Source organism: Canis aureus, chromosome 5 (genome assembly GCF_053574225.1).
Source record: "Canis aureus isolate CA01 chromosome 5, VMU_Caureus_v.1.0, whole genome shotgun sequence".
NCBI lineage: Eukaryota > Metazoa > Chordata > Mammalia > Carnivora > Canidae > Canis > Canis aureus.
In genome coordinates, this window is record NC_135615.1 from 9,186,359 (window position 1) to 9,211,200 (window position 24,842).

The window sequence follows — 24,842 nt, forward strand, 5'->3', positions numbered from 1 at the left end:
TTAAAATAAGTACAAATAGCTAGTATAATTATATCATATTTAATTAGGAATCCTTTTTAAATGAATTTATATATACCATACATACCTGGTTGTAGCTCTACTCATGAGTGGGAAAAATCATTCTATATCCTTGATGAAAACAATGTTACAAGCACTCAAATAATGACTTACTTCAAAATTAAAGTCTGAAGAGGAGAGAAGACCTACAGCTCCTGAAGAAAAAAAAAGGGGACCAAATGTCTAGACCCTTTCCCAAACAGAAAATTAAATAAATTCCTTATTACAAAGAAAGGAGTGTTGTTGCTCTTAGACTACATGCTTTCATGCTGCAATCTAAGATCACATTTTCTGATGGAAGCCAAGCTTCAGGGCAGGCAAATTTATCAGAACTACTTGTTTTTAGGGAGAAAGAGGTATAGATAAGTGGAAATCGATCTTTAGACTGTATGAAAAAAAAAATGGGAAAAGACTGCAGGTAAAAGTGCTCAGTCAAGTTGAAGGGAGGAGAGGGGAGTCAGATCTGTAGATGTAGACTCAAACGAGAATGAAGATGTGGAGTTTCCAGGAATAAGGATGGGATCTAAAGAAATAAATCACTGAGTGAAAAGACAACCACAGGATGGGAGAAAATACTTGCAAATCGCATACGTGATAAGAGACTTACCCAGGATGTATAAAGAATTCTTACAACTCAGCAATGACGAGCCAATCCAATTTTAAACAAGGGCAGAGTGTTTTGATAAACATTTCTTCGAAAGAAATACAGGAGTGGTTAATAAGCAAATGAAAGATGTTCAACACCATTAGTCTACACAGAAATGTAAGTCAAAAGCCACAATAAAATAAAACTTCTTCCTGGACTGTCTTTAGAGAAAATGAACACAAATATACAGAGACAGGAAGTAGATGGGTGACGGAGGAGGTGGGGGTGGGGGAAATGGAGAGTCATTGCTACTGGGTAAGGGTTTCTTTTTGAGTGATGAAATGTTCTAAAATTGGTTGTGCTGATGGTCGACAACTGTGAATATGCTAAAAACCATTGAATCATACACTTCGAATAGATGAATGGTACTGTACATGAATTGTACCTCAATAAAACAGAAAAGAAGACAATAACAAATCGTAGCAAGTATGTGGAGAACTAAAACCCTCATACATCACAGGTGAGGATAAATAGTGGTGAGGCCACTTTGGAAAACAATTTGGCAGTTCCTCAAAAGGTTAAATATAGTTACCATATGACCCAGCAATAGTAGGCCTAGGGATGTATGCAAGAGAATTGAAAACACATGTCCACACAGAAACTTGGAAATGAATGTTCACAGTAGCAGTATTCCTAACAGCCTGAAAGTGGCAACAAACGAAATCAACTGATGGATAGATAAATCAAACATAGGATACCAGCTCAATGGAGTAGCAGCAAGAAGTAAGAATCAAGTAGTGATACATGTTAAGCATTAAGTACTGAAGTTCATGTGTATAACATGGATGAACTTCAGAAACATTAAGCTAAGTGAAGGAAGTCAGTCACAAATGACCATATGTGCGGAATCCCTTTTATACGAAATGTTCACGACAGGCAAATCTATAGAGAAGAAAGTAGATTACTGGTCGCCTAGGACTCAGAGGTGGGGGAGTAATGAGGAAAGTGGGGAGTGATTGCTAAGGCAAGACTTCTTTGGAGGACGGTGAAAATGTTCTAAAATTAGTGTATGGCAATGGTTGCACAGCTCTGTAAATATATTTAAAAACATGGAACGTACACTTTAAACAGATGTACTTCATGGTATGTGAATTATATCTCAATAAAGCTGCTAAAAGAGAATCAATTGCTAGGCACATTATCAACTCTCAGTTTTCACCCTCTTATCTCCTTCCTGGAAGTGTGGCTTCTTCCTTTCGCTGGTTCTCTCTCTCAAGTAGGACGTGTTCCTTGTACCTAGGGAACTAAGTTGAATGTTTTCTGTTTTTCGCATAAAAACCAAATCACTCAGTTGGCATGTTGCTTCTTCCTCTTTCTGGTGTCAAGGATTACAGCTCTAAAATTTAGAGTCTAAATGAAGCAATCTCCAGAGGGGTATTTGAGTAATCCTGCAAGAATAGTCAAGCCTTTCTTATCATTCCACGAGACTTTCTAACCTACAGTGCACTGAGTTTGCTGGCACTGCAAAACTTTTACTGTCACTCTATAAATCTCCCTAATGTAAGGATTTGTCATTCATTAAAATAGCTTCTGGTTAAACATTTTGGGATTGTGAAATCTTCTTCTTTTTTAACCTGAATACGATCTCTCCTTTCTATTTCAGGCACTCACGCTCTTCCAGAGCTAAGCATAGCAAACAAAAAAATCACGGGAATGGGGAAATGAACAATCTCAAAATGGTTGGTGAAATATAGGGACTTCTCTTTTTTCCAAAGGGATTGTTTTTAACTGTTTTTTCTTTTCTTCTTCTTCCTTTTTTTTTTTTTTTTTTTTTTTTTTTTTTGAGAGAGAAATTTCCCTTCTCGCTCTGGCTCTTGAAGTGAGGTCAGAGCCTCAAAAATACCATACTGTATCATTTACTTGGACATTTTCTTAGAACAGGATTAACTTTGGGAAGAGTTTCGGCGGTTACAAATGACTCAGAATGATCAAAGATGAGTCAGAGAGCATTGCTAAAACTATGGCCCCTTCACTACAACCTTAGCGATATTGGATTTCTTTGCAGCTTGGCAACTGTAAGCATATATTGATTCGTTTAATGGATTCCTTCTGAGTACAGTAATGAAGACATAGGCAGAAGGTTCTTAGTACACCAATAAATTCTATCAGTCATTTTTCATACTTGGAAAAAATACTCGACTCAGGAAGCAAAGTTCAAACATAGCAATTTCTGTATTATTGGAAAACCCTCTAAGAAAAAAGGCACTCTCAGATTATCTCTGCTTACTCAACAATATATAAAGATTAAGTGATCTTTATTAAAAAACAAACAAATTTAAAAAAATTTAGAGGGCAGCTTACTTTCTTCTGAAACCACTACTTGAGAAATTATCTGATTATCTTCACCTCAGGAAATATATTTGTAACAGAATACTTTTGGGTAAAACCACATAATAATGACTAACATCCTTAGTATGTCTGAGGCACTGTTTGAGAATTTTACATGTATTAGCTCAATTCATCCTCACAGCCTCTGCAAGAGATAGGTACTATTTTTCTAAAAAAGTTTTTTTATTCATTTGAAAGAGAGAGAGAATGAGCAGGGCGGAGGAGCAAAGAGAGAGGGAGAAGCAAGCTCCCCACTGAGCAGGGAGCCCAACGTGGGGCTTGATCTGAAGACCTTGAGATCATGATCAGAGCTGAAAGCAGACACTTCCCCGACTAAGCCACCCAGGCACCCCTTTTAGACATTTTTTAAGCCACAGGCAAGTCATAATAAAACTGAGAATAGAGATTCTTATCTCTTGAGAGGTTGGTGATATTTGCTGAAATTTGTGACGTAACTGGTGATTTCCAGCAGGAGTCCAGGAATATAATAATGAAGACTTAGAGCTACTTTTAGTATTCTTAAAAGATGAATAAAATTGTAATTCTGTAAAGTTATCCAAGCTACTTAAATACCAAAGTCTCTATCTTTTATTAGAATATATCAACAGTAATTCACTATGAGCTCTTCAGAAAGGGCCTGTTTCATTCATCTTTCTCGAGTCAGTGCTCAGAACATGCCTGGCACATGGGAGGAAGTAAACAGTTATCTAGTGAAGTGACTACATGCCCAGCAGGAGCTCTGATTGGCTGCTGATGACATCAGAGAGATTCTGGGGATTTATTAAATGGAGCAGATGGTTACCAGAGTGTTTCAACATGCTAGGTTTTTTTTTTTTTTTTAACAACCCCAATTTTATCAATCTAACACATAATTAATTCATGCATAAATACAGAGTGACTGCTAAATTTTAGTGAGCAATAATAGCCATGAGGAGCAATAAAGTGTCTGTATATTACTTACATTATTGCTTGTTGGTATCAATTAACAGTTTTGTTTATTAGCATCAGAACTACAGCACTGATCTATGCAATCTTCATGTTTTAAAACTTGTGATGATTTTTATCTGGTAAATACGTGCTCGATTTTGTAAGAAAAAAAGGAGATACACAATTGTAACCAGTGCTCCCCCAATATATGCATTTGGCCAGATGAACTCATTCAAAGGATTGCAGTCTGTTGGAGAAGATAATAAAAGGAATAACCAAAGATGGAAAAGGTGTTTCTGGTGGTGATGGTAAAAATCCTGAGGTAGAACTATATATATATTTCTGAGTCTACTGGTCATGGCTATGAGGTCTTGAACTGTAAATCCATCCGCAAAGTGGTGAGAGCTCAAGACCTGGACTGGAGTTGGAGAGATAGGAAGCACCCCTCTATTCCCCTCCACCCCTCCACCTCCATTCCTGTCCCCTTGAGCCCTCTACCCCTTTTTGCTCTATCCTCACAACAAACTCAAATCACTCTTTACCCAGGCACTCTGGAGCTAAGTAATAACGAGAAACCTTGTTTCCTGTGGCCATTATTCAAGGTGGGGTGCACAGGGCTAAAAGGCAGAAAAGGGGATTGGCTCTTTGGCCAAGCAGGATTATTGCATTTCTGAGTCCTCTCACGAATACCTTCAAAGTTCCTTTCTTAACCACTTCATACAACATAATTTGCATTGCTCTTCCAATATCTAAATATTTAAACATTGAGGCTCAATCTGCAAACCCTGAGGTAGCATAAACTTGAATGTGGGGGAAAGGATCCTGTTTTAAGAACAGGACATGGCTTCATTTTCTTCTTTACATTTGCCCGTAGTTTTCAAGGTTTCCAAATACCAAGTTCCAGATATCAAAATAAACTGTTGCCTTTGTGATCAGAGAGAAAAACCAATGAAGAAATAGACTCGAGACAGGGGAAATAAGCAAACATCTTCACAGCACACACAGGCATCAATTGAAATCCAAACTCTGAAGGAAAATTTTTATTACCACTAAGACTAATGTTAGGATAAGAGTGAGTAGAGTTTACAAAATGCTTTTATGTACATTTTCCAGTGTATGTTAGTAGTTCCTAGTGACAGGCTGATTATTACCTAACTGCTGGCTTCCTTGACATATAGGAGAGATGTGAAAAATCCAAGGAATATGAAGCTAGTCCCAATTTCCCCCATGTTCATTCATTTATTCAGCAAACATTGAACTATAATCCAGATAAAAACCAGGTATTTTGAATACAATAGGGGACAGGGTAGACTTGGTTTCTGTCTTCTGGAAATCTATCTTCTATTTGAGGAGAGAGGGAAAGAAAGTAAACATAAAATAATTGAAACATTTAGTCCATGCTATGCGGGTCAGTTCTATTCAACCAAAGATCATCTAGAGCACACTTAGGGTTGGACAAGAAGAGAGAACATACTGTGTGGAATTGTGCGGTTCCATCCTGTTGTCTCGGCAACAGGATATAGTACTGAGTTAGAACAACCTGTTTGGGTGATTTAGAGGAGGGCCTACGAGAGTGGGGTTTGCCCCACATTGGATGCTGTCAGGAAGTTTGGGGAGTGATAATTCTATGACTGGGGACAGAAGCAGCAGACACTTATTTAGCAAGAGAAAGTGACGCTTGGTATTGGGGGAGGGGGGATTTACTTACAGTGGCCTGGTTTTGTCTGTGCTTAGCCAAAATGATGAAGTGGCCTTGCCTGGTCCCATTTTATCCTGGTCTCAGAATAACCTTGTCCAAATCTGATATTCTGTGAGATTATGTTTATGTCTAAGAGCAAAATAACATGGTCTAGCTGTGAATGCCAGCAGAGCTTCTCTGAATGTCCACTGCTCCTTTTTTCTCCCCAAAGTAAATGAATGAAGGATTGCAACAGCAAACCACAGTGAGGGACATCTATGCTCCTTGAGGAATGATCAGAATTTGCTATTATCTTCCCCAGAACGTTACCATGAGGAATCCTTAGAAGGGCTTCCAAAAAGGCACATTGGTTGATGGTGTAATATGGTATCTCTTTGTCTCACATAAAAAGTGGAGTGTGTGTGTGTGTGTTTATGAGAGAGAGAGAGAGAGAGAGAGAGAGATTGTGTTGAAGGGTCTGGGCCAGGTGATTTTAAAGTCCTTGTATCTCAGCCAGTCTGTCAGTCCCCCTGACAGGACAATCCATGCACATGTAGTGATTGAGTAGCTGCCCTGCCTAACTGATCAATAAGGAGTTTTGAGGATCATCTATCTATAGCTAACAGAAACACAGGCCTAAGAAACAGAGGTAAATACCAGTAGAATGACGACATATGATGGCAGCTATCATGTTGGCTGTAGTTAAAATAATGGTATTGAAAACAGTAAAAACCACAACAAAGTATGTTTTATCTTTCCAATCCCCTCACCCTACCTAAAGTCACTGCTCTCTCAGATTTCTATTTTTATTTGAAAAACTATATTAGGAGAATGTTTGTGCACCGTGAATGCTGTCTTGAGTGCCATGGAAACAACACCGTCTTAATCGAGCATTTTTTGTCCAGATTACACATTTAGAAAATTTTTAAATGATGCTTAAAATGATGGGTATGTCTCAGTAATAACTTTACATACAGAATCCTCTTGCTCAGAGTTTCACAAGTGAAGTGAAAGTGCCAGCAGGGTGGAAGATAAGAAATTGATCATGCTGATGAAGAGAAGTTTAGTGTCTTTTACCAACAACACAAGGTTTGCACACATTCTCCTATTGGCAGATGCGCCTTCTACTACCACCACGCAGATGTCTGCGAGTATACAGACAAATGGTGAATGACTGGCCTTGAGTCTGGAAACCCGGGTTCCACATCCTGGCTCTGCAACCAAGCATGTGACTGAAGCTGTGTGATGCACCTGCCCTACCTGGACAGGGAAGAGCTTGGTCCAGAGGCCTCTAAGGTCCTTTGGCTTTATGCTTCTGTGATTGGGGTTTTCCTTCTTGAGAGCAAGGCCTCAATTTCTTTATAGATAATGCAACATGGTTAAGATTTCAAGCTTGGAATGTAGACAAACCCTGGCTCAGCCCTCTTACTTGCTACATGTATGTCCTTGAGAAGTTCTTTATTTGTGAAATGGGTCTTATAATAGTAACCACCTCATGGGGTGTTGGGAGGATAGATGTGCATTTAATATTAGCATCTACCTCATAGGTTGTGTGGATGTTACGAGGCGATACACATAAAACTTAGTTCTGTGCTTGACCCATCAAAAGCAAGCAACAAACATTAGCAAATATTATTAACCACCTGAAAAGACATCTTTCCTTGTGGAGTGGACTTAATGGCACAGTCAAGCAGCCATAAACCCTTTAAGAGAAAGTAGGAAAATCTTAAGATACCAAGTATTTGCAAAAGATTTACATTTCTTGAACTGTCTTAAAATAACTTAACATCTATTGCCTAAGTGAACTGGGTCTTTCTGCAAGATTTCACCCCTGGGATTATTCAGTCTTGGGTTCCAGATAAAATCACTCTCTGCTTAGCCATCTAAAAATCACTCTGTGTGGTTATGTCCCAGGTCTACATCTTGTCAAGCTAATTTGCTAATAAAGGTCTACCTGTCAGGCACTCCAGCTTCTACTTTAATCTCTTAATCTGAATGTTTAGTTTCTCTAAAAGCAGCCTTGTATCTTTATATCATTTATCTCTTTTATATCATTTACCTCTTTTTCTTGCACACAGGGACAGAGTCATATCTGTATGATTTGACCTCAGGTGTACACAGCCTGTCAACTAGGTGTATACCACCCGTTAATGTAGTAATATATAATAGCACTACATATTAAACTCATATTAATATTGTGATTCCTTTTGATTCCTCTGAATTTAGATTAAGAAGACAATTGCTCAGGTCACAATCCCAGGGTCCTGAGATTGAGTCCCACCTCGGGCTTCCTGCTCAGCAGGGGAGTCTGGTTCCTCCTTCCGGCCTCCTCCACCCTTACTCTACCCTTCTCCCTGCTCCTACGAACTCTCACGCTCTCTCTCTCTCTCTCTCTCTCAAATAAACAAATAAAATATTTAAACATAAATAAATTTTTAAAAACCCTACTTCTGTATATATGATTTATCTAGTTGCAAAATTACAGGTAACCATTAAAGATTCAAACATTGTCATGTTAAAGAAAAAATGATTTGTGACACTTGTTGAAGATGGTTAAGACAGACTTTTTTCAAAGAGGGGCCACTACAATGGAGCTTTGTAATAGGGGAGAGTCTACTCCAACAGGGACAAGTGGGGCATTATATGCAAAGACCAGGCTGGAGGTCAGTGAATGGAAAAGAGGAAATCTCAGAGGTAAAGGGGTTTCTTACCAGGCCCAGTAGAATTTCTGCTGAAGGCAAGCTACGATGATAGGGGGAGGGGAGGGCAGTGGATGAGGAATTTGATCAGATGCTAAGGGTGAGGGGCACCTAGGTGGCTCCAGTCAGTTAAGCATCAGCCTTCAGCTCAGGTTGATCCCAGGTTCCTGGGATTGAGTGCCACATCAGGCTCCCTGCTCAGCTGGGAGCCTGCTTCTCCCTCTCCTGCTCCCCCTGCTTGTGCCCTCTCTCTGTTAAATAGGTAAATAAACTCTTTTTTAAAAAAAAGATACCAAGTGTGAGGCGTTTTCTTTAAAATGATTTAGCATAGTTCTTGGTGAAACTGGATTGTGTAAAAAGACAAAGAGAGAAGTCCAAGATCAAGCTTAGCCGAGCAGAAGGTTTAAAGGTGCCTGATTAGAGGTCAAGGAGAGTAATCTTTGTCAGTAGAAATAACTATCCTAAAATGCTAGTCTCCCATAACTCCACCCAGCGACAAAGTCTCTAATCATGTAGGTTACAGTTCCTCCAAACTTGTTCTTGCCCTATACTAACTTTATTAGGATAAAGATTAAACTGCTTTAATTACAAAGGAACTAAGTGACTTCTTTTTCTTTCACCTAAAAATGCCAACATGAGAAAAAAACTATAAACTGCATGACTGCAAATATATGACATTTTGGAAAAGGCAAAACTAGGGAGGCAGAAAAAGATCACTGGTTGCCAGGAGTTGCCAGGGACAGGGAGAGAGATGAAGAAGTAGAACAGGGCATTTTTAGGGAAAGGCAGCTATTCTGTAGGATACTGTAATGGTAGATGTGTGTCATTATACCTTTGTCAAAATTCATATAATCTGCAATATAAAGAGTGAACCCCGATGTATCCTATGAACTTCAGTTAATAATGATGACCCTCTGTAACACATATACCACACTAATGCGTGATGTTAATAATAGGGGAAATAGAAGGCTGGGGGGGTGGTTATGGGCGAACTCTGTAGTTTCTGTTCAGTTTTTCTGGAAACTTACAGCTGCTGAATAAAATAAAATTTTTGTTTTTTTTTAAATGTTAAGGTAAGAATTCCATGCTGTTAGGGAAATTCTGTTCCACATGGTCATTCAAGGACCTGAGTTCCTATTCATTGCTCTGCCATCCCCGCAATGTCATCATTGTCTGAGTGGTATGAGATAGGTCCCCACCAAATCCAGGTTCCAGTTGGTGGGAAAGAAGAAGAGAAAGTGCAAGTAGGCCCACCCTCCAAGAGCATAGACCTACACAGTACCCTAAGCCATATTCTATTTTGAGAACTTAGTCACTTGACCATACCTAAATGCTAAGAGAGCTGGGAAATGTCTACACAGATACCTGGGAAGAAGGGAAGAAGAGCTTATGGTGAATAGGCAGCCACACACACACACACACACACACGCACACACGCACACATGTACACATACATTCATATCTTATGTTTTATTATGCATTTTATATCTGTAACTACCTATTATAATTCTTTTCATTTACAAAACTAGGATAATATGGCAGCACAGACTATTTTGCAACTGTTTTTTCAAATTATAAATAATAATGATAATTTATCTTGGACATAAGTACATGCTTTTCAGCTGCCTAATTCTTTATGACAGTTATTTGTTATTCTATTTATAGATTTGCTGTAATGGGTTAACCTATCATGAACTTTATATTTTTTCCAATTTTTTTCTATTTCACGTCTCCAGGCTGGTCCACATCCTTTAATTACATGTACTTCTCACAGTGACCCACACTTCTCTTTTATTTGGCATTAAATAATATTTATTTAAATAATTTGAATAATTGTCATTGTTTTTTTTTTCTTTTAAATTAAATGTGTAATGAAATCATGAATTGTGTGACTTGTTTCACATCTATGCTCTCTTCTGGCATAGAAACTATGTGAGAGTCCCCCATTAATGTTGGACTACAACCGTCTTGTTTACTAATATATCAGCAAACCTAGCCCTGCACCTACTACAGAGTAGATTTCAATAAAAACACATCAACTGAAAGTCGAGTGTATAAATGACTATCAAAAATGCTTTAGACTTCTCAGTGTATTTCTGGGATAATTCTTTTATTTCTTTTCTTTAAAGAGAGAGAGCATGCATGCCCACAGGAGTGGGGAGTGTGCAGGGACAGAGGGAGAGAGAATCTCAAGCAGACTCCCCACTGAATGCAGAGCCTGACTCAGGGCTGGTTGATCTCACCATCCTCAGATCATGACCTGAGCTGAAATCAAGAGTCAGACTTTTAACTGACTGAGCCACTCAGGTGCTCCATAGGATAAATTTTATAGCAGAGTTGTTTGATCAAAATCATGAACATTTTTTATTTTTATAGATATTGCCTTCAGAAAGTTTATACCAATTTAGTTTTTAAGACTTTTACAACACAGAGACATAAGATCAAAGAGAGGAGTTATTTTAAAATTCAATTTGTTATACCTCTATGATTGTGGGATGAGAAATGTTATTTTTAGTTTGGGGGAGAAATTTTAAAAAGATAAAATAGAGTCCCATTTAAATGAGAGATTTAGGGGAACCTGGGTCCCTCAGTTGGTTAAGCATCTGCCTTCAACTCAGGTCATGATCCCAGGATCCTGGGATAAGTACTGCTTCTACCTCCCCCACTCCCCCTGCTTGTGCTCTGTGTCTCTCTATGTCAAATAAATGCATAAAATCTGTTTAAAAATGAGATATTTAGGTCTATGAAACTTTGTAAAATTTTCAAATGTTATTTGATCTTTGAAACGGCTCAAATACGTATTGTCATGTATATATGGTATGTTACTGTGATTGCTCAATTTTTCCTCAAAAAAGTGACATTAAACAGTAAATGTTTCAACTAGTTTATTGAAAGTTAATATAGAAAAGTGCACATATCATCAATCTTTGGCTTACTCGTTTTTCACAAACTGAATACAATCATGTAAGTAGCTCCCAGATCAAGAAATTGAACGTGATCAACACCCTAGCAGTCCATCAAGTGACAGTGTTAATCTATACAGATATGTGTCCCAATTATGTCACAAATTGATCATGTGTAATAATAAGAGTGGTAAGATATGTTTATATGAATAAATTTAAAACACATTTGTATGTACCTACATATATTATTGTACAAGTGTTCACGCTGAAGTTTTCTCCTGAATTTCTTTCATCGTTACACACTACGTATTTTAAAGACAGGTCAATGGAGATAGAAGATCCCTCACGTCATGCATAGTTAAAATTAAAATCACTGATTACCCTGCAAATTCTTCGCGGTTTTCAGATAGTGTGGAAAGCCAACCACACAAGTCGTGGAAACAGCTGAGGACTCTGTATGACACCACAGTGACGCAGGATGATTCAGGCCTGTGGGCTATTATTGGAGTAACCAAGTGCTCTATGTGTAAACAGGCTATTAAATAATCCCCCTTGGAAGAGGAAGGAGAAAAGGAAAAGTGAATCTGAGTCCCTGGCGCTTTATCTCTCCACACTGTACTAATCATAATCCAAAATGTCATGTCAGTCAGTATCGAAGTAGCTCTGATTTTTGGACTCTGCAGATGTGCTACCCAATTCCTCTGGGCACAGCCAAGCTCCCTGTGACTGTTTGTCCCTCTGAGGAAACTCAAGGTCACTACTCTTTGTTCCAGACACTTTAGTCAGCATGTACATTTCTCTTTCTCAGATCTTCCATCACATTTTACTTTGACTTCAAGTACGATCACTATTTTCTTTGGCTTTTAAGAAGATCCAGAAATGACATGGTATTTTATGGTTTTGTTCGGGCGATAACTATCTTACATTTGAAGGTCCAAGGATGAAAGATAAGCATCTGTCAGCAGTATAAATGGAATCAAAGCGGAAGCTAATATAACTCTCCAATAAAAGACAAAACCAGTCACACAACAATAAAAAAGAATTTAGAAAAAGTAAGTGTCCCAGATGTACCAAATAATTACATGCAGATTTGGTTTTCATTTGGCAGACCCCATAGATGTTCAAAATATCCCAGTAAATTGGAGAAATTGTCTATCAAATGAAATTCAGTAGAATAACATACTGAGTAAAATTCAATACAAGTTTGAAGTATGACACTTAAAGATAACCCCCTTCCTGTATGGCAAACATTTTTGCATATGTTTCTCATTTAATCCTTATAATGGTGCAATGTGCAATGAATTAGTTACTATTATTATTACTGTCTTCTAATTGAGGACACTAAGTGTCAAAGAGGTTCTGTGACTCACACTCCTACACACCTGGTAGGAGATAAAAAGGGATCAGAACTCAGGACAATTTTGATTCCAAAGATTCTTCTAAAAGTCCTCCTCTAATCTTTCAGTTCAGGTATTCTAAAGTCTTGGCCCAAAATGTGCACAGTAATGGGAAAATGACTCAAAGACAAAAGTTGTTGACTTACAAGCCACTTGCCCCCATCACTGCCACTGAGCACCTATTATGTACCAGATAAGATGCCAAATGCTCGTCATCAATCAGTTTCCAGATGAAGCTCAGAGAGGGTCAGAAGCTTGCCCACAGTCAAGCAGGTAAGGGGTGTGGTGGTAGAGTTTGAGCCAGATCTATCCATCTAACTCCAGATTTTTATGCAGATGAAGCACATCAGAAAAGTCACACTCTAACTTGTGTGCTTTTGTTATAGGTGTAATCCTGATGAACCTTGGAGAACGCAGGGCTCCCTGCAGTCAAACCTGAGGCTGCCCCTGTTACTTGTGAGCTCAGGGCATGAGTACAAACAGAGGTTCACATACCATATGACAAAGTATTTAAACATACACCAAGTTAACATGTGTTAAATACATTATGCTCAATCTTTCTACCTAGAGGAGTGTGCCTTTATGATGATCTGGAAGGCCAGATTTCAATTTGGCATTCTCTGACTCCTTGGAATTACAAGCCAGAAGCTGATTGCATGAGGCCCCCAAGCTTGTCCTCCTCTTGCCACACAGTGAAATGCCCTGTACTGGGCTCTTCCTAGTCCATTGGAGCTCTGTGCCCTGCATCTGTGTCCTGGGTGGGCACCTAGCCACAGAATCTGCTCTTGGGAATCAAGACTCAAAAATGAATCAGGGAAAAACCCTGTAAATCAACCTAAGGCCACTTGGGCAGGAGAATCTGGGGTCCTGGGTACTTCGGTGCATGATCTAGAAGGAGGCGTGGGTGTTGGGTAGACACATCTCGTTGGCCTCATTTCTTCACCTAGAGGTTACTCCTGTAGGAGATCAGAGTGAAGCACCCCCACCATGGGCCTCCTTATGGGTAGGAGATAATCCTTTCAGTCCCCAGAGACTTTCAAAGAAGCATCTTTCAAACAGCCAACATCACCTTTTTCTCTTTCTTTCTTTCTTTCTTTCTTTCTTTCTTTCTTTCTTTCTTTCTATTGGAGTTCAATTTGCCAACATATAGTATAACACCCAGTATTCATCCCGTCAAGTGCCCCCCTCAGTGCCGTCACCCAGTCACCCCAACCCCCCACTCACCTCCCTTTCTACCACCCCTTGTTTCTTTCTCAGAGTTAGGTGTCTCTCATGTTCTATCTCCCTCACTGATATTTCCCACTGATTTTCTCTCCTTTCCCCTTTATTCGCTTCTGTGGAAGGAGCCTCGGTGTTCATCGAAGGATGAATGGATAAAGAAGATGTGGTCTATGTATGCAATGGAATATTCCTCAGCCATTAGAAAAGACAAATACCCACCATTTGCTTTGATGTGGATGGAACTGGAGGGTATTATGCTGAGTGAAGTAAGTCAGTTGGAGAAGGATAAACATTATATGGTCTCGTTCATTTGGGGAATATAAAAAAACATCACTTTTTAAAATGAATTCTAGTCTTTTAATCTTGCCTAAGTTCTAAAACATTAAAGGCCATCCACTGCATAAATCCCAGAAACAATTCTTAAAAACTATTTTCTCATGTTTATAATTTTATACCACCTTGCATGGCCCCAAAGCCCCACCAACCATTGGTCCTCCCAAGAAAGAAAGACAGACCCCTCCCCCACAACCCTCAACTGTTTGGAACTTGGCCTCCACCCTTTTATCAGTCAGAAAGCCCTTGTTCCCTGCTCATATCTAGCTAACTGCCTACTCTATCAAATATATTTTGTCCTTTCTTTTGGGGGAAAATCCTTCATGCGTACACTGAAAAATCTGACTTACAGCATTAAAATTCAAGGAAATCATTAAACATGTATAATGACATTCAAGTAATGTTACTTTTTACTGATTAATTTGGTGCCTTGCCTACTGTGTGTTTTTGTGTCTTCATTTTCTTTTTTTAAATAACAGTAGAAAAATCATTTTTAGAAGTCAGATGTACTGCTAATTCTTCATAATGTACAGCTCGGGCAATCCAATATATGTTATTAGCTATATGACCCTGATGGGAGAATCTTAACAGAACTTCATTTTGTTAAGTTCAAAGGAGTTATCAATGGTGATTTGCATTTTAAGTCTTGAATATTTTTCTAAATGTAGAAGACTATTTGCATGTGTGCTTAGCTTACATGAATGTTAATATTTTAATTAACAAATATCATTTTTCTTAAAGCACATGCTTTCAAAAGCTGACACATTAATAGGGGAGCTTGCTCTTCTCCTGAGTTATGTTTTTATTCCTGGCAAACATCGCTAGAATTTCATTTTGAATGACACTGAGGAAATAAAGGTTGATAAATAGAAATATGTTTTACAGATAATATTTTAAGACTATATTGATTGTATAAAATAAGATTTACCTGTCTTCTTTAAAAGTTTTTAATCTGTGTTCTGAGGAGAAATTTAAGTATCTGTTGTAGGTTTCTTACAAAGTGTTGCTAAAAAGGGACATCTGCCCTCCCCTATAAAGTGAGGTCGAGGGCAACACTTTTCAATAGAGCTTATTTTCTTGTTACAAATAAAACATACCTATTATTTTTCAGCATTAAACATTATAAATTTATATTCTGTAGAAACTGAAAACCCTTCCTGTAGTTCTTCTCAAAGCCAGGCATGGTGAATATTTTGGTGTCCATTCCTCCAGATTTGATTACTTTGGCAAACCAAAATGGATCCTCTTCTAAACCTTGTTTAACAACTTGCTATTTTCAAGTCATCATGAATCAGATGTATATTGACATCTTAACAATGCATATATGCATGTGAGTTGGAGCATGCCAAATTGCCTCAAAAGGTAGAACCCAAATATAGTAGCTTGAAGAATTTATTTTATTCTTGCTCAGTTAAGAGTTCCAGTTTTCAGGGGTGGGGAGGAAGGACTTGGTTTTGGTTTTCTTGAAGTCATTTGAAAAGTTAGGTCACTCTGCTTGTGGCTCTACTCAGCCGGGAGAAAGGCTTGGAGGTCTGTGTATGGGCTATTGTAAGGCAAATATCACTTCAGCCCCAGGCCACCAGGGAGAACTTTCTCCTACAGCCAGAGTTGACCGTAGGAAAGGCAACCAAATGCAAGCTGAGAAAGAAGGAGAGGAGGCATGTGGTCAGTTTATATCTTTCCCGTGTCATTATAGAGCATTCTATATCATTCTAACTGCTGTAGAGCAGTGGTTTTAAGGGTTCTCCTGGGGCCAGGAACCCATCTAAAAATGGTGGTCTTTTCTTCTGACTTTACACATGGACATTGTACAACTTCAGAGAATTTCATTTTATCTTTTTTTTTTTTAAGATTTATTTATTTTTTAGAGAGACAAAGAGAGTAGAGAGTGTGGGAGGAGGAGCAGTGGGAGAGGGAGAGAATCTCAAGCAGACTCCCCACTTACCACAAAGCCTGACATGGGCCCTGATCGCATGACCATGAGATAACGACATGAACCGAAACCAAGAATCCAATGCTTAACTGACTGAGCCATCCAGATTCCCCCCAGAGAACATTTAAAAAGGAAAATACAAAAACACACAAAAAAAAAAATAAAAAAAAAATAAAAAGGAAAATAAGTGCTATCCTTTTTTGAATGAGTTCTACTTTTAGTCAACTATTAGAGTGCTGATATTTAAAATTCATAAGGCAGTATAACATAGTAGTTATACTGGATCCGAAATACTTGGGTTGGAATCCCCACTATGACATTTACTAACCATGTGCCTTGGAGCCTCAATCAACTCATCTATAAATAGAGTATAATAATAATATGTCCCTCACAAAGTTGATATGATTCAAAAGAGATGTGTACAGAGGGCTCAGTAGACTGCCTAGCACACAGTAAGCATTCAATAAATGACAGCTTGTCTAATATTACTAGAGAGAAAAATTGACATATTGTTAGTTTACTGAGCAAAGTCCTGAGTTGTCCACCAGGAATTTTGCCTTCTGTGAAGTGTGACACAATGATGCAAAAGCTCCTGCTGTAAACATACACTCACAGATGCTTGGGATTTCCACAGTTTTCCAGGAAATTACTTTTTCATCAGGCTATGATCAACAGGGTTTTTACTTCCTTATGATTTTTAATTTTTAATCATCTTCCTTTTTTGAAAGGTTTTATTTATTTGAGAGACGCTGAGAGGGAGGGAGAGAGAGAGAGAGAGAGAGAGAGAGAGAGAGAATGGGCACATGAGCTGAGGAGACAGGCAGGGCGGGAGGGGAGAGTGGTAGACTCTCCACTAAGCAGGGAGTCCCACATGGAGCTCGATCCCAGGACCAGACCATGACCTGAGCTGAAGACAGATGTTTAACCAACTGAGCCATCCAGGCACCCCTGATCATCTTCCTTTTAATCGTAAAATGCTTCAATGTGGCTTCTTTAGAATGAGTATTGTGCTGCTGTTGTGGGTGGTTTGGTTAACTCTAGAGTGAGTGGTAACATGAATTTGCATCAGCTCTTTCGGCCTGTAATTTTGCAGATCTTAGGACATGACGCATTATGGCTCAAATATGAGTTTTCCTTACACTTCTTCCTAAGATCTGTTCCTGCGATTTGAAGGAGCTTTTCTCAGGAAGGAAAGGCCTTTTGTCCCACTGAAGTGGGCCATGGTAAAAGAGAGTTCTAAAACATGACAATATAATATTCAAGATTTCTCCTTGGAAGCTTTTGCTCTTGCTGTTGCTGTTGTTGGATGTCTGATCAGTTTTGAAAACTATTAACAAATCTTAGAGCACAAAATATAAGGACCATGTAGCAATTGTCTTCTAAATTTGGTACTAATCATATCCTTTCAAAGACTATATTTAATTCTGAGCTTTGTATCTGAAGGGAGACAGAAAACTTGGAGAGAGTTTAAAGGAGAGCCATAAAAATGATTAAAGGTTTAGGAAACAAGACCCGTGAGGAAAAGCAACAGAGTGTGCTTCTGCCTACAGCACAAACTGGAACCCAGACTGGAAAAGAGCTTTCAACTGAAGGACAGCTATTGTGTCTCAGCTACCCCACAGAGAACACTTTAAATTAAATGTGAAACATTCTGGGCACCTGGGTGACTCAGCAGTTGAGTGATCCTGATCCTGGACTCCTTGGATCAAGTCCGGAATTGGGCTGCTTCTCCCTCTGCCTGTCTCTGCCTCTCTCTGTGTGTCTCTTTGAATAAGTAAATAAAATCTTTAATGAATAAATAAATATGAAATATCCTGACCACGGGGATAAGTACTTGACCCAAATGGCCATGGTAGATCCCTATGTAAAGGGTTATTACAAATAGGGTAGATTTGCAGCTGCCAGAAAGGAGAGTTTGGGCCCACCTGATAATATCCATGATACCCTCTTGAGATTTCTTTTCGGTCTCCTGATCCTAGGATTATTTCTGGTTCTTTAAGTGAATAGCCAATGTTAAGTTGCAAATGGTGAGATCGCAACCTCAGTTGCATTTAAGATTCCCATCAGACCCTGATGATCTAGACGAAGACCACTCCTTATGGTAATTCAGTGAGTGTGACATGAGGTTGGTAATGACAGTATCAGTGAAGGTGAAGATTCCAGTTCTGTTGATGGTTAGACTAATTCATTAATTATTAGAAGATTTAATCTCCCCAGTTGCTGACCTGGACCTGCTCCACTGATAACTCGAGAAAATCAGGGAGAAATCATAGGGAATTGTGTTTAATTAATATGTTTAATTGCAAAGATTGATAATTCAAATGCACGTACATGGCAATTTTAATAATCAAGAAAAACATTCAGAATGTCATAAGCTAACATGTACATTTACTTATAGTTCTTCACTTGTTATTTATCTTGATTATGTCCCTCTCAACAACTTTGTAGATTCACTGAGGTACAGATGATAAGCTGTACAAACATGGCCATAAGTGGTCACTAAATGAGGCAGAGTGGCAAACTATATATATTGAGAATTTGCTTGGTGTTAGGAAGGTTTAAAATAAAAGTCTACAAAACACATCCCATGTCCTCACACACACAAAAAACATGCTAAAGAAACATGTATTTGCTAGTAGGACCAAGCTATTTATTACACAAAAGAATTTTTTCAAATCAAACTGGTTTAAAGTCTTGATGCACCAGAATTTGGGAGATGCCATAATATCAAGCAAAGAAAATTCAAAATTTGACTTTAAATATTGCTTTGACAGCAACATAAGCATATTTGCCAAATCTGATTAACTAAATCCAATAATGAAGAAATAAGTAGAGAAATCTAGAAAGTGGGATATCAGTCAAGGTTCTTGGGGGAAAAGTCATTATTACAGAATACTTTTTTAATGTAGGGAAATTGTTTTATAGTAAGAACTAAAGAAAGACCAAATGGAATGTACAAACCTTGGTTGGAACCCGGATTAGGAAAGAAAACAAAACCCCAGCTATAAGATATTTTTTGGAACAACTGAGGAAATTCAAATATAGACTGTATACTAAATGATATTATACAATTAATGTGAATGTTCTTAAATGTTACTATTCCATTGTGACTGATTATGTGAAAGATGTCCTTTGTTCTTAGATAATTCTCCCTCTTTCTCCCTCTATATGTGTATGTGTGTAGATATGTACGAATAGCCAGCCGGATTCTTTCTTTAGCAAAAAAAAAAAAAAAAAAGAATTTTTTTTTTTTTTTAGTTAAACAAAGAATTTTTTTTTATTTTTTAATTTATTTATGATAGTCACACAGGGAGAGAGAGAGGCAGAGACACAGGCAGAGGGAGAAGCAGGCTCCATGCACCGGGAGCCCGACGTGGGATTTGATCCCGGGTCCCCAGGATTGCGCCCCGGGCCAAAGGCAGGCGCCAAACCGCTGCGCCACCCAGGGATCCCAAGAACAAAGAATTTAATCAATAAAACAAATCAGAACATTCCAGATATATATATTTGTATATATGTGCATAGATATATATACATAGATAAAGCAAATGTGACAAAATATTAAAAAGTGGTGAAATCGGATAAAGAATATGTGTTCACTGTACTCTTCTTTCAACTTTCCTATAGCTTTTAATTTTCAAAAAATAAAATGAAGAGGATGTGGAATTGTTTCAAAACTGCAGTTAGCAAACCTCAGTATATGATACCCATTAAGTATTTGAAACAACAAAAGAAGTGAACTGTTTGTGGTCTTTATTTTCTTGCAGCCTCTCTTACTCTCAAATTAATACTTGCCATTCAAGAAGTATTTACTTTAAATATAAAAACTTTCAAAGCTAAGAAATTAAGTGCTATAGAAATTCAAAGCAAACAAACAAAACCTAAGTCATTCTCACTGTATATATGTTAAGCCTTTATGTGGTTTACCTTAAATAGACAGAACTGTGTGTCAATAAAACTGGAAAAAAAATAAGTCCTGTAGAAATTAAAATGTGTAGCCATTGTCTCTTGAGTCACAATTCCCCATATCCCTAAATTTTCAGAACTCTCATCTGTGTTTACCTGTGTGATCATACTCATATCTAATAGTGGGTAAGTGACTAAAAGTTAGGGGCATAATTATAAAAATGCATTGAGTTCCTATTTTTTGAGAAGCCACAATATAGCCCATAGGCTATGATTTCAGTAATAACCTTAATAGTGCATGACGTTTATTTAAGCAGATTGTCCATTAAGCCAATCCCATTAATCCAAACCATTGCAATTTTAACATGTTTTTATGTCCTGATGTCATCAAGTGTAAATAATCAATGAAACTGCACCAGATTCAGTTCAATTTGCCAGCATTTCATTGTCCTGATCTATCACAATCCTCCCTGTGTTCCTGTGAAATCTGCCAGATTAGTTGTAACTTGCATATTTTATATTTAGATTAGGGAATCCTTCTGGAATGCTACAGACTTGTTTTGCTTTGTTCATTGAATTCTTTGTTGCATGTCTTGCAAAAAAGGATTCAGTTGGATAGTAAAGGGCTACACCCAGTAAATGCTTCAGAAACACGAGTTGGACAGAGCATTTTGTTTTCTGTTCTGAGTCACCAGATGACTTGTTGGATCTTGAGAGCCTGCTGAAGCAGAACAGGCTCAGGGCATGAGTCAGAGCCACTGTGCTCATGGTGGGCTCATTTCACCTCAGGTTCAGGAAAGGGGCTATGGACTTTTTTCTTGTGATATTCATGTTACAAGATTTCCTTTGAAGCATTTATTATTAAAGCAATATTGAAACTCTTTTGTGTTATCACATAGGTACTAAACCATTTGGAAGAGTTGGAGTCCATTAAAATAGTTCGGGAAATGTGGAATCCATTCTTGCATCACGAGGGGAAACATTCTGCGATGGTCTGCAAGTATCCCTTCCCTCTATGCTTTGTGGAAGGCAGGTTCCAAGTTCTCTGATTAACCACCAAAGAGAGACCTTAGTAATTACAATGTACTATCTATCTTTTTGGGTAAAATCAAGAAGGTTGGTGTCATGGATACATTTGTAGTTAATCCTTTGTGATGTGATATGATATAGACAAGATCAGAGGAATAACAATTTTGCACAGAAATGTGTTCAGAAAGGTCCACTCTTGGGATGCCTGGGTGGCTCAGCGGTTGGACGTCTGCCTTCGGCTCAGGCATGATCACAGGGTCTAAGGATTGAGTCCCGCATCGGGCTTCCTAAAAGGAGCCTGCTTCTCCCTCTGCCTGTGTCTCTGCCTCTCTCTCTCTCTCTCTCTGGGTGTCTCATGAATAAATAAGTAAAATCTTAAAAAAAAGAAAAGAAAATAAAAGAAAGGTCCACTCTTGCCTATGTAAGGTTTTGGCATCCCATTAAAAGGTTACAGAGAAGAGGATCATTAATTGGACATCATTTCTCCCAGTGCATTTGGACTTTAGTGGATTAAGAACAACTCAGGAGTCACAGTAAACACTACTTTCCCAAACAGAATATTTTATTCAATTTTGCCTTTGTCAGAGGATCTTATACACTACCTTGCATATAGGAATGTTTCAATAAGTGTTTGTTATTAATTGATTGGGAGGAGAAAAAAATGAGAAAGTGATGGATAATTAGATTCCAAATAAAAGATGTTGCCTGGACAGCTGAGACAAAGATGGAGCAAGATCAAATCATTCTGGTACCACTTAGAGAAGCTTTCATTTCCTTCAGATTCTTTATGAGCAAGTAAAAATGGCTCTTCAGTGCTTTTACTCTTCTTTCTCCTACCTCCCAGAACTTTTGCCCTTTATATTTTGGGAAGCAGTGGGCTTCTGGATTTCAGGGGCTGCAGGAAATGCTCAAAAGTGACTTGGCTTGTAATCCAAGTGGGCCCCCTTGGAAGACCTCTGGAAGAAGTATTTTTTTATCTATGTTTTTTAAAATGAGTTTTTTCTACTTAATTCTATCTTCTAAACTAGGTTTTGAGAAACTCTGGGCTGGATTGCTAAAAGAATGAGAACCTGCTAACACAGTGCCACCAACTCAGAATCCCTGGTCCTCAGGGATTTTCCAAGGGTCAGCTCTGGCCCTGTACCCTGTTTTCTTGTGGAGTTTGGAGGCTTCTGGAAGAAGTAAACAACCAGAGAGCTTCTGCTATCTCCTCCCTCCAGGTCCTTCATCCCTCCCATGGTTCTGCAAGAGACTTTCTTCTGTGTCCCCAAGGAGTTCCCTAGCCCTATCATTACTGAGCCCAAACAATCTGTTAAAACCTTCTCCAGGGGCACAGGGTGGCTCAGTCAGTTAAGCATCTGCCTTCGGCTCAGGTCATGATCCTGGAGTCCAGGGACCCGGCAGGGAGTCTGCTTTTCCCTCTCCCTTTGCTCCTCCCCACTTGTGCTCTCTCTCGCTTGCTCGCTCACTCTCCCTTTTTCAAATAAATAAATAAAATCTTTTTTAAAAACCTTCTCGAGTAACTGGACATATTTAAAATTTTTACTACTAAAAAAAATTTTACTACTATTATTTTTAATAGTACTGTCACTTAGACTAACTTCATGAAGTCACATGCCAACAATTTTATGCATAAATGTGATTCACCAAATTCCCAGAGCACCTCCAGTTAATTATTAGAAAGTACTTGTTCTTATTACTTATTACTAGGACTATTTAGTCCCTATCAAAAGAATTCCATTTAAAAAATGTATCATCTGGGGCACGTGGGTGGCTCAGTGGTTGAGCATCTGCCTTTGGCTCAGGTTGTGATCCCGGGGTCCTGGGATCAAGTCCCGCATCAGGCTCCCCACGGGAAGCCTGCTTCTCCCTCTGCCTATGTCTCTGCCTCTCTCTGTTTGTCTCTCATGAATAAATAAATAAAAAATTTAAAAAATGTATCACTCTCTGTCCTTTTCTGGACGTTGCCCTTGTTTGTATCATGTCACTTTGTCCCTGGCCAGGTTATTCCTTGGTCACATGTGTTTCTTAGAATGCTATTGCCTTCTACCTGTGTTTGAAGCAAGCTCTGGCTCTAGGAAAACGTGGACTATCAATGTTGTTGGCACTCCTGCGTACTCAGTCCTAGCCGTAACGTGCTTTGAGTCTCACTGAATTCCCACACATTGCAGGTTTACTGAAACTCCGTACTTACAGGACCCCATAAACACCATATGTGAGCTGGGGGATAGACAAAAATCCATAGTGGATGTGCATATTGTGTGAATCTCCTCTGCCCCACACACATGTTCCATTGTCCATCAGATTTCACTTACAAAAAGCAGGTTAATAGATACGATTAAGACAGTAGAGTATTAAACCAGGCATGGGTCCCCCTAAGCACAGAGTCATAGTTCCTGGCAGATCTCACATCCATAAAGCCTTCCAGTGTGGGAAACAGAAAGAGATGTGATGTTTTCCAGACCCCAGCTCCAAATTTTCACCCTGGGTGGGGCATACACCTTCCTCCCCAACAGTTCCAAGGGACACCTGGTCCAGAGGACAGATTCAAGATGGGCTGGAGCTGGTTTTGTAGCTCGTACTCAAAACTCCTAATGAATATGATGTTCACTCATAGTGGCCTTCATTTTTCCAAGTGAAGAATATGAATCATGTCAACCTGTACTTAAATGGGAAGCACTTGTGATATCTCAAATTCTTTTCGATGGTCTCTTGCTGTAACTTCTCCAGCCTCACTTTATTTTTCTCCAGATGCTGTGAGTGTAGGAACACACTGTCTGCTAGACAAGTGCATCTGGTGTAAGTGCAGGGACAAAATAGATGCTAACCGGGCTATTTCATATACTTTGTGGATGGACGCTACACACTTTCTCATCTTTCTTTCAATAGTTAAGAAAACTAAGAGCTCAGGCTCTGGTACCAGGCTGTCTGGGTTTGAATCCCATTTCCACCATTTGCTTACACAAATGTATACCTCAGTTTCTTCATCTGTAAAATGAGGGTACTGATAGTCCTTAGCGCATACGGTTATTGTGAGGATTGAAAGAATCCCTATACTTAGAATCTTTTCTTAAGGTTCCACATGTAAATGAGATCATATCGTATTTATCTTTCACTTATTTCACTTAACCATAAAGCCTCAAGATCTATCCATGTTGTAAATGTCATATATTCATACACATATCACATTTTCTACCTTTTGTTTATCCATTCATCCATCAATGGGCACTTAGGTTGCTTCCATGTCTTAGTTATTATAAATAATTCTGCAATGAACATGGGGGTGCAGATACCTTTTTGAACTAGTGATTTTGTTTCCTTCAGATAAATATCCATATAGTTGCTGAATTATACGGTGGTTCTATTTTTTAATTTTTTGAAACACTTCCATACTGTTTTCCATAAAGGCTACATCAATTTACATTCCCACCAATAGTGCATGAGGGATCCCTTTTCTCTACAACTTTGCCAGTGCTTCTTACTTTTTAGGTTTTTGATAATAGGCATTATGACAGGCGTGAGGTGATACATCATTATGATCTGCATGATGATTAGTGATATTGAGCATTTTTTCATGTGCCTGTTGGCCATCTGCATGTCTTCTTTAGAAAAATGCCTGTTCAGATCCTCTATTCATTTTTAGTTTGGATTATTTGGTCTTGAGTTGTATTGTCTTGTATGTTGTATTTTGGATATTAACTCCTTATTGGATATATGATTTGCAAATATTTTTCCCATTCAGCAGGTTGCCTTTTTGTTCTTGTTGATGGTTTCCTTCACAGTGC

At 38.6% G+C, this 24,842-nt stretch overlaps 1 protein-coding gene across 1 annotated transcript in view; it reads left to right on the plus strand.

The window, feature by feature from the left end:
- The first annotated feature begins 9,495 nt into the window (after positions 1-9,495).
- The window catches only part of C5H10orf67 (chromosome 5 C10orf67 homolog), a 194,921-nt gene continuing 179,574 nt past the window's right edge, over positions 9,496-24,842 (plus strand). The window contains exon 1 of the mRNA XM_077896424.1: positions 9,496-9,579. Coding sequence (XP_077752550.1) covers positions 9,496-9,579 — 84 coding nt within the window. The remainder of the gene's footprint in view (positions 9,580-24,842) is intronic.